The sequence below is a fragment of the Lissotriton helveticus genome, chromosome 1_1 (genome assembly GCF_964261635.1).
Source record: "Lissotriton helveticus chromosome 1_1, aLisHel1.1, whole genome shotgun sequence".
Classification (NCBI taxonomy): Eukaryota; Metazoa; Chordata; class Amphibia; order Caudata; family Salamandridae; genus Lissotriton; species Lissotriton helveticus.
The window spans coordinates 21,596,519-21,613,325 of NC_136057.1; the positions used below are offsets into that span (position 1 = coordinate 21,596,519).

The 16,807-nt window shown below is 45.7% G+C and overlaps 1 protein-coding gene across 2 annotated transcripts in view; it reads right to left on the reverse strand.

The window, feature by feature from the left end:
* Positions 1-16,807, reverse strand: part of ZDHHC5 (zDHHC palmitoyltransferase 5) — a 363,343-nt gene that overhangs the window by 145,804 nt on the left and 200,732 nt on the right. For both annotated transcript variants that reach the window (XM_078674125.1, XM_078674119.1), the window contains 3 exons: positions 12,986-13,107; positions 12,709-12,866; positions 12,456-12,628 (listed from right to left, as the gene is read on the reverse strand). In XM_078674125.1, coding sequence (XP_078530251.1) covers positions 12,456-12,628; positions 12,709-12,866; positions 12,986-13,107 — 453 coding nt within the window. The remainder of the gene's footprint in view (positions 1-12,455; positions 12,629-12,708; positions 12,867-12,985; positions 13,108-16,807) is intronic.

The following is a 16,807-nucleotide window of genomic DNA, read 5'->3' on the forward strand; positions in this document are numbered from 1 at the left end:
TCTGGTATGTTGAAAAAAAGCAGCATTATTTCCAAAGCAGCGGCATCTAGTATCCCCTCTTATCTTGCATCTCTGGTATCTTCAAAAAAAGCAGCATTATTTCCAAAGCAGCGGCATCTAGTATCCCCTCTTATCTTGCATCTCTGGTATCTTCAAAAAAAGCAGCATTATTTCCAAAGCAGCGGCATCTAGTATCCCCTCTTATCTTGCATCTCTGGTATGTTTAAAAAAAGCAGCATTATTTCCAAAGCTGTGGCATCTAGTATCCCCTCTTATCTTGCATCTCTGGTATCTTCAAAAGAAGCAGCATTATTTCCAAAGCAGCGGCATCTAGTATCCCCCTCTTATCTTGCATCTCTGGTATCTTAAAAAAAAGCAGCATTATTTCCAAAGCAGCGGCATCTAGTATCCCCTCTTATCTTGCATCTCTGGTATGTTTAAAAAAAGCAGCATTATTTCCAAAGCTGTGGCATCTAGATCCCCCTCTTATCTTGCATCTCTGGTATCTTCAAAAAAAGCAGCATTATTTCCAAAGCAGCGGCATCTAGAACCCCCTCTTATCTTGCATCTCTGGTATGTTTAAAAAAAGCAGCATTATTTCCAAAGCTGTGGCATCTAGTATCCCCTCTTATCTTGCATCTCTGGTATCTTCAAAAAAAGCAGCATTATTTCCAAAGCAGCGGCATCTAGTATACCCTCTTATCTTGCATCTCTGGTATGTTTAAAAAAAGCAGCATTATTTCCAAAGCAGCGGCATCTAGTATCCCCTCTTATCTTGCATCTCTGGTATGTTTAAAAAAAGCAGCATTATTTCAAAAGCAGCGGCATCTAGTATCCCCTCTTATCTTGCATCTCTGGTATCTTCAAAAAAAGCAGCATTATTTCCAAAGCAGCGGCATCTAGTATCCCCTCTTATCTTGCATCTCTGGTATCTTCAAAAAAAGCAGCATTATTTTCAAAGCTGTGGCATCTAGAAACCCCTCTTATCTTGCATCTCTGGTATGTTTAAAAAAAGCAGCATTATTTCCAAAGCAGCGGCATCTAGTATCCCCTCTTATCTTGCATCTCTGGTATGTTTAAAAAAAGCAGCATTATTTCCAAAGCAGCGGCATCTAGTATCCCCTCTTATCTTGCATCTCTGGTATGTTTAAAAAAAGCAGCATTATTTCCAAAGCAGCGGCATCTAGTATCCCCTCTTATCTTGCATCTCTGGTATGTTTAAAAAAAGCAGCATTATTTCCAAAGCAGCGGCATCTAGTATCCCCTCTTATCTTGCATCTCTGGTATCTTCAAAAAAAGCAGCATTATTTCCAAAGCAGCGGCATCTAGTATCCCCTCTTATCTTGCATCTCTGGTATCTTCAAAAAAAGCAGCATTATTTCCAAAGCTGTGGCATCTAGAACCCCCTCTTATCTTGCATCTCTGGTATGTTTAAAAAAAGCAGCATTATTTCCAAAGCAGCGGCATCTAGTATCCCCTCTTATCTTGCATCTCTGGTATGTTTAAAAAAAGCAGCATTATTTCCAAAGCAGCGGCATCTAGTATCCCCTCTTATCTTGCATCTCTGGTATCTTCAAAAAAAGCAGCATTATTTCCAAAGCAGCGGCATCTAGTATCCCCTCTTATCTTGCATCTCTGGTATCTTCAAAAAAAGCAGCATTATTTCCAAAGCAGCGGCATCTAGTATCCCCTCTTATCTTGCATCTCTGGTATCTTCAAAAAAAGCAGCATTATTTTCAAAGCTGTGGCATCTAGATCCCCCTCTTATCTTGCATCTCTGGTATGTTTAAAAAAAGCAGCATTATTTCCAAAGCAGCGGCATCTAGTATCCCCTCTTATCTTGCATCTCTGGTATCTTCAAAAAAAGCAGCATTATTTTCAAAGCTGTGGCATCTAGAACCCCCTCTTATCTTGCATCTCTGGTATCTTCAAAAAAAGCAGCATTATTTCCAAAGCAGCGGCATCTAGTATCCCCTCTTATCTTGCATCTCTGGTATGTTTAAAAAAAGCAGCATTATTTCCAAAGCAGCGGCATCTAGTATCCCCTCTTATCTTGCATCTCTGGTATCTTCAAAAAAAGCAGCATTATTTCCAAAGCAGCGGCATCTAGTATCCCCACTTATCTTGCATCTCTGGTATCTTCAAAAAAAGCAGCATTATTTCCAAAGCAGCGGCATCTAGTATCCCCTCTTATCTTGCATCTCTGGTATGTTTAAAAAAAGCAGCATTATTTCCAAAGCAGCGGCATCTAGTATCCCCTCTTATCTTGCATCTCTGGTATCTTCAAAAAAAGCAGCATTATTTCCAAAGCAGCGGCATCTAGTATCCCCTCTTATCTTGCATCTCTGGTATCTTCAAAAAAAGCAGCATTATTTCCAAAGCAGCGGCATCTAGTATCCCCTCTTATCTTGCATCTCTGGTATCTTCAAAAAAAGCAGCATTATTTCCAAAGTAGCGGCATCTAGTATCCCCTCTTATCTTGCATCTCTGGTATCTTCAAAAAAAGCAGCATTATTTTCAAAGCTGTGGCATCTAGAACCCCCTCTTATCTTGCATCTCTGGTATGTTTAAAAAAAGCAGCATTATTTCCAAAGCAGCGGCATCTAGTATCCCCTCTTATCTTGCATCTCTGGTATGTTTAAAAAAAAGCAGCATTATTTCCAAAGCAGCGGCATCTAGTATCCCCTCTTATCTTGCATCTCTGGTATCTTCAAAAAAAGCAGCATTATTTCCAAAGCAGCGGCATCTAGTATCCCCTCTTATCTTGCATCTCTGGTATCTTCAAAAAAAGCAGCATTATTTCCAAAGCAGCGGCATCTAGTATCCCCTCTTATCTTGCATCTCTGGTATGTTTAAAAAAAGCAGCATTATTTCCAAAGCAGCGGCATCTAGTATCCCCTCTTATCTTGCATCTCTGGTATGTTTAAAAAAAGCAGCATTATTTCCAAAGCAGTGGCATCTAGTATCCCCTCTTATCTTGCATCTCTGGTATCTTCAAAAAAAGCAGCATTATTTCCAAAGCAGCGGCATCTAGTATCCTTTCTTATCTTGCATCTCTGGTATCTTAAAAAAAAGCAGCATTATTTCCAAAGCAGCGGCATCTAGTATCCCCTCTTATCTTGTATCTCTGGTATCTTCAAAAAAAGCAGCATTATTTTCAAAGCTGTGGCATCTAGAACCCCCTCTTATCTTGCATCTCTGGTATCTTCAAAAAAAGCAGCATTATTTTCAAAGCTGTGGCATCTAGATCCCCCTCTTATCTTGCATCTCTGGTATGTTTAAAAAAAGCAGCATTATTTCCAAAGCAGCGGCATCTAGTATCCCCTCTTATCTTGCATCTCTGGTATCTTCAAAAAAAGCAGCATTATTTCCAAAGCAGCGGCATCTAGTATCCCCTCTTATCTTGCATCTCTGGTATCTTCAAAAAAAGCAGCATTATTTTCAAAGCTGTGGCATCTAGAACCCCCTCTTATCTTGCATCTCTGGTATCTTCAAAAAAAGCAGCATTATTTTCAAAGCTGTGGCATCTAGATCCCCCTCTTATCTTGCATCTCTGGTATGTTTAAAAAAAGCAGCATTATTTCCAAAGCAGCGGCATCTAGTATCCCCTCTTATCTTGCATCTCTGGTATCTTCAAAAAAAGCAGCATTATTTCCAAAGCAGCGGCATCTAGTATCCCCTATTATCTTGCATCTCTGGTATCTTCAAAAAAAGCAGCATTATTTCCAAAGCAGCGGCATCTAGTATCCCCTCTTATCTTGCATCTCTGGTATGTTGAAAAAAAGCAGCATTATTTCCAAAGCAGCGGCATCTAGTATCCCCTCTTATCTTGCATCTCTGGTATCTTCAAAAAAAGCAGCATTATTTCCAAAGCAGCGGCAACTAGTATCCCCTCTTATCTTGCATCTCTGGTATCTTCAAAAAAAGCAGCATTATTTCCAAAGCAGCGGCATCTAGTATCCCCTCTTATCTTGCATCTCTGGTATGTTTAAAAAAAGCAGCATTATTTCCAAAGCTGTGGCATCTAGTATCCCCTCTTATCTTGCATCTCTGGTATCTTCAAAAGAAGCAGCATTATTTCCAAAGCAGCGGCATCTAGTATCCCCCTCTTATCTTGCATCTCTGGTATCTTAAAAAAAAGCAGCATTATTTCCAAAGCAGCGGCATCTAGTATCCCCTCTTATCTTGCATCTCTGGTATGTTTAAAAAAAGCAGCATTATTTCCAAAGCTGTGGCATCTAGTATCCCCTCTTATCTTGCATCTCTGGTATCTTCAAAAAAAGCAGCATTATTTCCAAAGCAGCGGCATCTAGTATCCCCTCTTATCTTGCATCTCTGGTATGTTTAAAAAAAGCAGCATTATTTCCAAAGCAGCGGCATCTAGTATCCCCTCTTATCTTGCATCTCTGGTTTGTTTAAAAAAAGCAGCATTATTTCCAAAGCAGCGGCATCTAGTATCCCCTCTTATCTTGCATCTCTGGTATCTTCAAAAAAAGCAGCATTATTTCCAAAGCAGCGGCATCTAGTATCCCCTCTTATCTTGCATCTCTGGTATGTTTAAAAAAAGCAGCATTATTTCCAAAGCAGCGGCATCTAGTATCCCCTCTTATCTTGCATCTCTGGTATGTTTAAAAAAAGCAGCATTATTTCCAAAGCAGCGGCATCTAGTATCCCCTCTTATCTTGCATCTCTGGTATGTTTAAAAAAAGCAGCATTATTTCCAAAGCAGCGGCATCTAGTATCCCCTCTTATCTTGCATCTCTGGTATCTTCAAAAAAAGCAGCATTATTTTCAAAGCTGTGGCATCTAGAACCCCCTCTTATCTTGCATCTCTGGTATGTTTAAAAAAAGCAGCATTATTTCCAAAGCAGCGGCATCTAGTATCCCCTCTTATCTTGCATCTCTGGTATGTTTAAAAAAAGCAGCATTATTTCCAAAGCAGCGGCATCTAGTATCCCCTCTTATCTTGCATCTCTGGTATCTTCAAAAAAAGCAGCATTATTTCCAAAGCAGCGGCATCTAGTATCCCCTCTTATCTTGCATCTCTGGTATCTTCAAAAAAAGCAGCATTATTTCCAAAGCAGCGGCATCTAGTATCCCCTCTTATCTTGCATCTCTGGTATGTTTAAAAAAAGCAGCATTATTTCCAAAGCAGCGGCATCTAGTATCCCCTCTTATCTTGCATCTCTGGTATCTTCAAAAAAAGAAGCATTATTTTCAAAGCTGTGGCATCTAGAACCCCCTCTTATCTTGCATCTCTGGTATCTTCAAAAAAAGCAGCATTATTTCCAAAGCAGCGGCATCTAGTATCCCCTCTTATCTTGCATCTCTGGTATCTTCAAAAAAAGCAGCATTATTTTCAAAGCTGTGGCATCTAGATCCCCCTCTTATCTTGCATCTCTGGTATGTTTAAAAAAAGCAGCATTATTTCCAAAGCAGCGGCATCTAGTATCCCCTCTTATCTTGCATCTCTGGTATCTTCAAAAAAAGCAGCATTATTTCCAAAGCAGCGGCATCTAGTATCCCCTCTTATCTTGCATCTCTGGTATGTTTAAAAAAAGCAGCATTATTTCCAAAGCAGCGGCATCTAGTATCCCCTCTTATCTTGCATCTCTGGTATCTTCAAAAAAAGCAGCATTATTTTCAAAGCTGTGGCATCTAGATCCCCCTCTTATCTTGCATCTCTGGTATCTTCAAAAAAAGAAGCATTATTTCCAAAGCAGCGGCATCTAGTATCCCCTCTTATCTTGCATCTCTGGTATCTTCAAAAAAAGCAGCATTATTTCCAAAGCAGCGGCATCTAGTATCCCCTCTTATCTTGCATCTCTGGTATGTTTAAAAAAAGCAGCATTATTTCCAAAGCTGTGGCATCTAGTATCCCCTCTTATCTTGCATCTCTGGTATCTTCAAAAGAAGCAGCATTATTTCCAAAGCAGCGGCATCTAGTATCCCCTCTTATCTTGCATCTCTGGTATGTTTAAAAAAAAGCAGCATTATTTCCAAAGCTGTGGCATCTAGATCCCCCTCTTATCTTGCATCTCTGGTATCTTCAAAAAAAGCAGCATTATTTCCAAAGCAGCGGCATCTAGAACCCCCTCTTATCTTGCATCTCTGGTATGTTTAAAAAAAGCAGCATTATTTCCAAAGCTGTGGCATCTAGTATCCCCTCTTATCTTGCATCTCTGGTATCTTCAAAAAAAGCAGCATTATTTCCAAAGCAGCGGCATCTAGTATCCCCTCTTATCTTGCATCTCTGGTATGTTTAAAAAAAGCAGCATTATTTCCAAAGCAGCGGCATCTAGTATCCCCTCTTATCTTGCATCTCTGGTATGTTTAAAAAAAGCAGCATTATTTCCAAAGCAGCGGCATCTAGTATCCCCTCTTATCTTGCATCTCTGGTATCTTCAAAAAAAGCAGCATTATTTCCAAAGCAGCGGCATCTAGTATCCCCTCTTATCTTGCATCTCTGGTATCTTCAAAAAAAGCAGCATTATTTTCAAAGCTGTGGCATCTAGAAACCCCTCTTATCTTGCATCTCTGGTATGTTTAAAAAAAGCAGCATTATTTCAAAAGCAGCGGCATCTAGTATCCCCTCTTATCTTGCATCTCTGGTATGTTTAAAAAAAGCAGCATTATTTCCAAAGCAGCGGCATCTAGTATCCCCTCTTATCTTGCATCTCTGGTATGTTTAAAAAAAGCAGCATTATTTCCAAAGCAGCGGCATCTAGTATCCCCTCTTATCTTGCATCTCTGGTATCTTCAAAAAAAGCAGCATTATTTTCAAAGCTGTGGCATCTAGAACCCCCTCTTATCTTGCATCTCTGGTATCTTCAAAAAAAGCAGCATTATTTCCAAAGCAGCGGCATCTAGTATCCCCTCTTATCTTGCATCTCTGGTATCTTCAAAAAAAGCAGCATTATTTTCAAAGCTGTGGCATCTAGATCCCCCTCTTATCTTGCATCTCTGGTATGTTTAAAAAAAGCAGCATTATTTCCAAAGCAGCGGCATCTAGTATCCCCTCTTATCTTGCATCTTTGGTATGTTCAAAAAAAGCAGCATTATTTCCAAAGCAGCGGCATCTAGTATCCCCACTTATCTTGCATCTCTGGTATCTTCAAAAAAAGCAGCATTATTTCCAAAGCAGCGGCATCTAGTATCCCCTCTTATCTTGCATCTCTGGTATGTTTAAAAAAAGCAGCATTATTTCCAAAGCAGCGGCATCTAGTATCCCCTCTTATCTTGCATCTCTGGTATCTTCAAAAAAAGCTGCATTATTTCCAAAGCAGCGGCATCTAGTATCCCCTCTTATCTTGCATCTCTGGTATGTTTAAAAAAAGCAGCATTATTTCCAAAGCAGCGGCATCTAGTATCCCCTCTTATCTTGCATCTCTGGTATCTTCAAAAAAAGCAGCATTATTTCCAAAGCAGCGGCATCTAGTATCCCCTCTTATCTTGCATCTCTGGTATCTTCAAAAAAAGCAGCATTATTTTCAAAGCTGTGGCATCTAGAAACCCCTCTTATCTTGCATCTCTGGTATGTTTAAAAAAAGCAGCATTATTTCCAAAGCAGCGGCATCTAGTATCCCCTCTTATCTTGCATCTCTGGTGTCTTCAAAAAAAGCAGCATTATTTCCAAAGCAGCGGCATCTAGTATCCCCTCTTATCTTGCATCTCTGGTATCTTCAAAAAAAGCAGCATTATTTCCAAAGCAGCGGCATCTAGTATCCCCTCTTATCTTGCATCTCTGGTATGTTTAAAAAAAGCAGCATTATTTCCAAAGCTGTGGCATCTAGTATCCCCTCTTATCTTGCATCTCTGGTATCTTCAAAAGAAGCAGCATTATTTCCAAAGCAGCGGCATCTAGTATCCCCCTCTTATCTTGCATCTCTGGTATCTTAAAAAAAAGCAGCATTATTTCCAAAGCAGCGGCATCTAGTATCCCCTCTTATCTTGCATCTCTGGTATGTTTAAAAAAAGCAGCATTATTTCCAAAGCTGTGGCATCTAGATCCCCCTCTTATCTTGCATCTCTGGTATCTTCAAAAAAAGCAGCATTATTTCCAAAGCAGCGGCATCTAGAACCCCCTCTTATCTTGCATCTCTGGTATGTTTAAAAAAAGCAGCATTATTTCCAAAGCTGTGGCATCTAGTATCCCCTCTTATCTTGCATCTCTGGTATCTTCAAAAAAAGCAGCATTATTTCCAAAGCAGCGGCATCTAGTATCCCCTCTTATCTTGCATCTCTGGTATGTTTAAAAAAAGCAGCATTATTTCCAAAGCAGCGGCATCTAGTATCCCCTCTTATCTTGCATCTCTGGTATGTTTAAAAAAAGCAGCATTATTTCCAAAGCAGCGGCATCTAGTATCCCCTCTTATCTTGCATCTCTGGTATGTTTAAAAAAAGCAGCATTATTTCCAAAGCAGCGGCATCTAGTATCCCCTCTTATCTTGCATCTCTGGTATCTTCAAAAAAAGCAGCATTATTTTCAAAGCTGTGGCATCTAGAACCCCCTCTTATCTTGCATCTCTGGTATGTTTAAAAAAAGCAGCATTATTTCCAAAGCAGCGGCATCTAGTATCCCCTCTTATCTTGCATCTCTGGTATGTTTAAAAAAAGCAGCATTATTTCCAAAGCAGCGGCATCTAGTATCCCCTCTTATCTTGCATCTCTGGTATCTTCAAAAAAAGCAGCATTATTTCCAAAGCAGCGGCATCTAGTATCCCCTCTTATCTTGCATCTCTGGTATCTTCAAAAAAAGCAGCATTATTTCCAAAGCTGTGGCATCTAGATCCCCCTCTTATCTTGCATCTCTGGTATCTTCAAAAAAAGCAGCATTATTTCCAAAGCAGCGGCATCTAGAACCCCCTCTTATCTTGCATCTCTGGTATGTTTAAAAAAAGCAGCATTATTTCCAAAGCTGTGGCATCTAGTATCCCCTCTTATCTTGCATCTCTGGTATCTTCAAAAAAAGCAGCATTATTTCCAAAGCTGTGGCATCTAGTATCCCCTCTTATCTTGCATCTCTGGTATCTTCAAAAAAAGCAGCATTATTTCCAAAGCAGCGGCATCTAGTATCCCCTCTTATCTTGCATCTCTGGTATGTTTAAAAAAAGCAGCATTATTTCCAAAGCAGCGGCATCTAGTATCCCCTCTTATCTTGCATCTCTGGTATGTTTAAAAAAAGCAGCATTATTTCCAAAGCAGCGGCATCTAGTATCCCCTCTTATCTTGCATCTCTGGTATGTTTAAAAAAAGCAGCATTATTTCCAAAGCAGCGGCATCTAGTATCCCCTCTTATCTTGCATCTCTGGTATGTTTAAAAAAAGCAGCATTATTTCCAAAGCAGCGGCATCTAGTATCCCCTCTTATCTTGCATCTCTGGTATCTTAAAAAAAAGCAGCATTATTTCCAAAGCAGCGGCATCTAGTATCCCCTCTTATCTTGCATCTCTGGTATCTTCAAAAAAAGCAGCATTATTTTCAAAGCTGTGGCATCTAGATCCCCCTCTTATCTTGCATCTCTGGTATCTTCAAAAAAAGCAGCATTATTTCCAAAGCAGCGGCATCTAGTATCCCCTCTTATCTTGCATCTCTGGTATCTTCAAAAAAAGCAGCATTATTTCCAAAGCAGCGGCATCTAGTATCCCCTCTTATCTTGCATCTCTGGTATGTTTAAAAAAAGCAGCATTATTTCCAAAGCAGCGGCATCTAGTATCCCCTCTTATCTTGCATCTCTGGTATCTTCAAAAAAAGCAGCATAATTTCCAAAGCAGCGGCATCTAGTATCCCCTCTTATCTTGCATCTCTGGTATCTTCAAAAAAAGCAGCATTATTTTCAAAGCTGTGGCATCTAGATCCCCCTCTTATCTTGCATCTCTGGTATCTTCAAAAAAAGCAGCATTATTTTCAAAGCTGTGGCATCTAGTACCCCCTCTTATCTTGCATCTCTGGTAGTTCTCGGAATATGCGCAACCAGGACACCCTCAGATTGCAAGCTAAGAAGGGTAAAATGGAGAAAAAAAACAAGAACACAGGCATTTTCCATCTGGGCGCTCAGGATCTGGAACATCATCACCGTATGCAGCAGGACCACTGCCAACGCTGCTAAGATTTAGGCAAGAATTGGTTCTTTAAGGACACTACATCACAATGTATTAACCATCCACAACTCAGCTTCCGCTTCCATTATTTTCAGACCGTAAGCCTGCTCTTGACCAGAGACAGCACACTGCCTTTTGGCGGGGTTCGTGCTGTCGAAATAGCACAGAGCTTTCTCTGGCATAGGTGAAGCTACTGAGCCAGCTTTTTGGATATTACTCTATGTAAACTACATTCTAGACATGAAAACTGCTGCATGTACGGTGTCATCAAGAGTCGCTATAGAAGATTTTGGAAGTTTCCTTCTCTATTCTTAAGGTTATAACTATCAGGGAAGACCCTCCGACACAGAAGGATAATGACTACTTGCAGTCCTAGTCCTGCCGGCATCTTCATCGAAGTTATGAACAGCCTCCCTCTAGACCTTGTTCATAAAAGCGTAAAAAGGTAGAGTTTGTACTGGATTTATCTCCCTATACTCGTCAATGACAACCAACTCTGAAGAACAGCTAGTACAAGGTATCCTGGGATATGGAAATCTATGGACTCTTCCGTGACAGAGCACTTGCTAACTCTTTTCAACAAAAGCTTCTATTCAGGCTTCTCTTTTCCTCTCTATTTACTCATGCCAACCGACCACGCACGCAACCTGGGCTTCATCCTGGACCCCTCCCTCTCGATGACCAGACAAGTCAACGCCGTCTCCTCATCGTGCTTCAACACCCTGCGTATGCTTCGCAAGATCTTCCGCTGGATCCCGACCGAGACCAGGAAGACTGTCACCCAGGCACTCGTCACCAGCCGACTGGACTTCGGAAACGCCCTCTACGCCGGAACCACAGCCAAGCTACAGAAAAGACTCCAGCGCATCCAGAACGCCTCCGCCCGACTCATCCTGGATGTCCCCCGACGCAGCCACATCTCCGGCCACCTGAGGGACCTGCACTGGCTCCCCGTCAACAAGAGGATCACGTTCCGGCTCCTCACCCACGCACACAAGTCTCTCCACGACCTGGGCCCCAAGTACCTCAACGACCGCCTGACCTTCTACACGCCCACCCGCCAGCTACGGTCCACCAGCCTCGCCCTCGCAGCCGTACCACGCATCCAAAGAGCCACCGCCGGAGGAAGATCCTTCTCTTACCTGGCTGCCAAGTCTTGGAACTCCCTCCCCATCCACCTACGGCTGACCCAGGACCATCTCGCCTTCAGGAGACAACTCAAGACCTGGCTGTTCGAGCAGTAGCATACCCCTCCCCCCAAGCGCCTTGAGACCCTCCCGGGTGAGTAGTGCGCTATACAAATGGCATGATTGATTGATTCGAGACAGCTGCAGGTGTTTATAGGAGCTGCAAGGCACATTTGAGAGATCCTTTTTAACGGACTTGTAGATCAATTGCTTAAATATACAGACATTTTTGCCTGGATAGGCTTTTCATAGGCGATTTGCTGCATTTTGTCAATCTCAACTCTTCCCCCTCTCACAATTTGACACAATGGATATTAGTGTTCCGGGGTCCCTTCACGTAGCGGACAATTATTCGGAGATGTATGGCTATCAACGAAGATCGTATAGTGCAGGACCAATATTTATTAGGTAAACTCACCAATCTCCTAGAAACTAGGTTCAAGCAGTCATAAGAGCTCCATGCACATCACTGCTTACCCACCCGAAAAAGATCTTTACAGAAAGGGAGAATTTTAAAGTTTCAATTTGCTAATTTACTTAGTGATTATGCAAGTCATACCGAAGGCAGTGTTAGACTGAGCAGATACTTCATTTGTGAGGAAACTCAAAGATAACAAAAAAATGTTTTTAAAAAAAACATTTTGTAAAACAAATGCTCCTTTGCACTCACTTCTCTAGGAGAACCTCTTACAAGCACTTAACTGGAATACATTTGCATACAGCAGGTGTTCTCTTGTGCCTCCTACAGAAAACAACAACCTCATCTCAAAAATACCCTCACAGAATCCTGGATGGGACGGTCTCCTTCAGACATGTGTCTTAGGCCCTGACTCTCTCCTAGACAGAAGTAAGACCCGGTCTGCATTTGCCCTCTCCCCAAAAGACGGGGAAGGAGAGAAAATTTTTAGAGGGTACCACCATTTATAAAGAAGAGGGATGGCATAAGGTTACTTACGAAAAAGAACAATCATGAATATCAACAACAGCATTAACCCCTTCCATGCTCATGACGAGCTCAGCTCGTCATGCAGTGCACTGCTCCTGTGCTGATGACAAGGTGAGCTCGTCATGAACAATGGGAAATCATGGAATCCAGCGGGAATTGCCTTAGCACCAATGTGGTTAAGAATAGACCTGTACTACTGTAGTACACTCCAACAGAAGGATACGTGACGGCCGTGTGGACTCTGGACAGGTCCTTCGCGTGGTGCAGGACATACACAAGCCCAAAGCCAAACACTCCCATGATGTGGATGGTTAGGGAGAGAAGAAACAGGAAGAAGTAGCGGTAGTTCCTGCGGCCGATGCAGTTGTTCACCCATGGGCAATGATGGTCAAACTCCTACCAGGGAGAAAAAAAAGTGATGTGATTGTTGTGATGATCCCGGATATCAATGTCAAGGTGCCACTGAACTGCTTTACCTCAACACAATTGTCACAGACACTGCAGTGGGAGCACCGTGGTGGGCGGTAGAAGCGGCAGGTGGAGCACCATTTCATACGAACTTGAATGCCTTTGATCTCCACGGTCTTGTAGAGTGGGGCACGGAAATCATCCTCCTTGTCCTCGTCTTCCTCAGCTAAGAGAGGAAAGGAGGTATGAGTCAAGAAAAGAAGAAATATCGCACCCCCGCCTGCTTTCACTATCCATACTGGGCTCTATCTCCACCCTGGTTCACCAGAGGCAGACGGTACTCACCTCGTGGAAAGATGCCAGGGTCCATAAACGTAGCCATGCTGAAGTTGGCCAAAACGAAGAGAAAGACCAATGCATTGTAAATTGGGATCACGACCGACAATGAGTAACTGAGCCATGGACACCTGCAAAGAAGAGAAAAGCGTTAAAAACGTAGTCAGGAAGACCACATCTTAGCCCACTATCCTACTCAAAAACAATACCATCTCTATGCTATCAGCTTTAACACATAGAAATAACACTACTTTTGCTGCTAGCCTTGGTTCCTTGCATTTGCTAAATCAGCTCACAGTCCCAATCACAGCAATTCACAATGACATCACCATTGGAGAATCGGTAGGGGAGAAGCCCTATTTTTGATTCAGAGTTTTCTCAGGTGCGGCAACAACATACACTATTAATTCATATGTAAAGCTGAATGTATTCACTTGCTGTGCTGCCATACTGTTTATCAGTACTTTCATAGCTAAAATGTCAATATCTTAAGTGATAAATTATAAAGTTGCAACATTGAAGGTGGCATGGTGGGTTCAACTCAAAACACATCCTAATAATAAACCCAGAGATGCTGAAACAGCTTATTGTAGGAAGCTGGGTTTCTGTTGCAGTAACCCACCCCCCACACACTTTTTGCCAGACTACTGAGGCACTTTGACTATATGTGCCCTGGGTCCCTGCTAATCAGGTTCCCAGGGCCGATGTTCTTTCCCAAAACTGTACATTGAACCCCCAATTGGCACCTCTCTGACCACATGTCAGTCCCTTGTAAAAGGTACCATGGGTACCAAGGGCACTGTGGCCAGGGAAGGCCTCTTAAGAGCTGCAGCACTTTTTGTGCCACCCTTAGAGTCCCTGTACCTTTACACATACACTGCCTTTGCAGGCTGCGTGTTTTGGTGCATGTTAGACGGGGACCCTGAGGGTCGGCCGGATACCGAGGGAGAGATCCCCGAGGGGGACCGTCTCCGGCGATCGTACAGACAAGTTACCTCCCTCCCCACAAACAGGCACCACACCAAGTCGAGTTCAAGGCTTTATATAAGGTTCTTAAGGCAAGGATATCAGCGATACAGGAGATCTTGGACCCGGGGGTCCTCTCACTTCTAGTCTCTGTAGGGAAAGGGGGTAGCGGGACAGTCTTGGTACCGGATCGGTACAGGTAGTGGTAACAGGCGAGCTCACAATCCTCGAGCTGGAGTGTCTGTGGATCGGGCCGCGGCAGCGCCAGCAGGCCAAGGTGATAGTCTCTTAAAGCAGAGGGCCGCGGCAGCGCCAGTAGGCCAAGACGATGGTTTCACGAGGCAGGGGCCGCGGCAGCGCCAGCAGGCCAAGACGATGGTTTCACGAGGCAGAGGGCCGCGGCAGCGCCAGCAGGCCAAGACGATGGTTTCACGAGGCAGAGGGCCGCGGCAGCGCCAGCAGGCCAAGACGATGGTTTCACGAGGCAGAGGGCCGCGGCAGCGCCAGCAGGCCAAGACGATGGTTTCACGAGGCAGAGGGCCGCGGCAGCGCCAGCAGGCCAAGACGATGGTTTCACGAGGCAGAGGGCCGCGGCAGCGCCAGCAGGCCAAGTCACGGATGAGTTCTTCTCGGGTTTCTCGACTCCAGGATACAACTGGTTTCCTGGTCTGGTCCTGCCCCAGTTATAGGTCTGGTCCCCTTTGATGTCCGGACCCTCGCGCCTGGGGGGCCGGGAGGTCCGGGATGAGGGAGTCCAGACACCCAGCATGGGGGTGGAGCCAGCGCCCAGGCGGCCGGGGGTGATCGACACCTGGCGGAGGAGAGTCGTTGACGATTCCTTTCTCCCATTGACTCGCCAAGTGGTCACTCTGCCTCCCGGGGGGAGGTTGGTGCCTCGATGTCGGGCCCGGCCGGGCCCAGGGTGAGGGTCGAGTTGAGGCCACGCGGCCTCGTGCTGTAGTGGCCCAAGATGGCGGCTGGGCCGAGGCCGTGGTGTGGATGGTGACCCGGGCCAGCTGGGTTCGGAGCTGGTGTCTGGTGGGTGAGGAATTGCAGTGTACTTCGGGTGGTCGTCGGGGACTCTGGCTGGGGGATGCAGGGGGAGCCAGGGTCCAGGTCCCATTGCGGGGAGGGGGCAGCCCGACCATGCGGCCTGTCCAACATGCGTCCCCCCCCAGCTGAAGGCGGGGAGAGTCAGCCATCTTCCTGGGGACTCTCCTCGCTGAGGCGGAAAAAGCGTGACAGGCCGTCGGCGTTGGCGTGGTCCTGGCCTGGACGATGTTCCACCGTGAAGTCCATCCCCTGCAGGGAGATGGACCAGCGCAACAGCTTCGGGTTCTCCCCCCGCATTTGCATCAGCCATTGCAGGGGTCGGTGGTCTGTTTGCACCCGGAAGTGGGTGCCGAAGAGGTATGGCCGGAGCTTCTTGAGTGCCCAGACTACGGCGAAGGCCTCCCTCTCAATGGTGCTCCAGCGCTGTTCTCGGGGCAAGAGGCGTCTGCTGATGAAGACCACCGGATGGTCGACCCCTTCGGCGTTGAGTTGGGAGAGGACGGCCCCCACACCATGATCGGAGGCGTCCGTTTGCACAAGGAATTCCCGGCTGTAGTCGGGAGCCTGGAGCACGGGGGCCGTGCACATGGCGGTCTTTAGCTTCTCGAAGGCTGATTGGCAGTCCGGGGTCCAGTTGACGGTTTTGGGGCTCTTTTTGGAGGTGAGCTCTGTGAGGGGCCCCACGATGCTGCCATAGTCCTTCACGAACCGCCGGTAGTATCCGGTGAGCCCCAGGAAGGCCCGGACCTCCGTTTGGCTCGTCGGGGGTTGCCAGGCCTGGATGGCAGCAATCTTGAGTTGGAGAGGGGCCACCAGCCCGCTTCCCACTTGGTGTCCCAGGTAGGTCACGGACCCTTGGCCAACTTGGCACTTGCTGGCCTTGATGGTGAGCCCTGCTTGCTGGAGGGCGTGTAGAACCTCCCGCAGGTGGCGGAGGTGGTCGGTCCACTGGTGGCTGTACACAGCAATGTCGTCCAGGTAGGCGGCGCTGAAGTCTTCCAGGCCCGCCAGTACCTGGTTTACCAGCCGTTGGAACGTTGCCGGGGCGTTTTTCATGCCGAAGGGCATGACTTTAAAGTGGTAGTGCCCGTCTGGGGTAGAGAAGGCGGATCGTTCTTGGGCCCTAGGGGTGAGGCCGATCTGCCAGTAGCCCGCTGTTAGGTCGAAGATGCTCAGGTAGCGGGCGGCCCCCATCCGGTCAATTAGCTCGTCTGCCCGGGGGATGGGATGAGCGTCGGTCCGGGTAACTGCATTCAGCCCTCGATAGTCCACGCAGAACCGGAGCTCAGGGGCAACGCCCGGGGCAGCTGCCTTGGGAACCAGGACGACTGGGCTCGCCCAGGGACTGTCTGAGGGTTCGATCACTCCTAGGGTCAGCATCTTGGACACCTCGGTCTGGATGCAGGCTCGTACCCGGTCTGGTACGCGGTATGCCCGGTGTCGAATAGGAGGGCTGTCCCCGGTGTCCACATCGTGGAGGCACCAGGGGGTGACTCCGGGGGTGAGGGAGAACAGGGAGGCGAACTGCCTCAGGAGCGTTTGGCAGTCTTGGCGTTGCTCCGGGGACAGGGCCTCGGAGAGCTGGACCCCTTCCACCGAGCCATCCTGCTCGAGGGCCCTCAGTAAGTCCGGAAGGGGTTCGGAGTCTTCTTCTGTCCCAGTATCGGTAGCCATCAGGAGGCTGAGTTCGGATCGCACAAAATGGGGTTTGAGCCTGTTGGCATGGAGGACCCGTAGGGGGTTCCGGGCAGTCTCCATGTCGATTAAATAGGTGACGGGCCCCTTGCGTTCGATTACCTTGAAGGGCCCGGA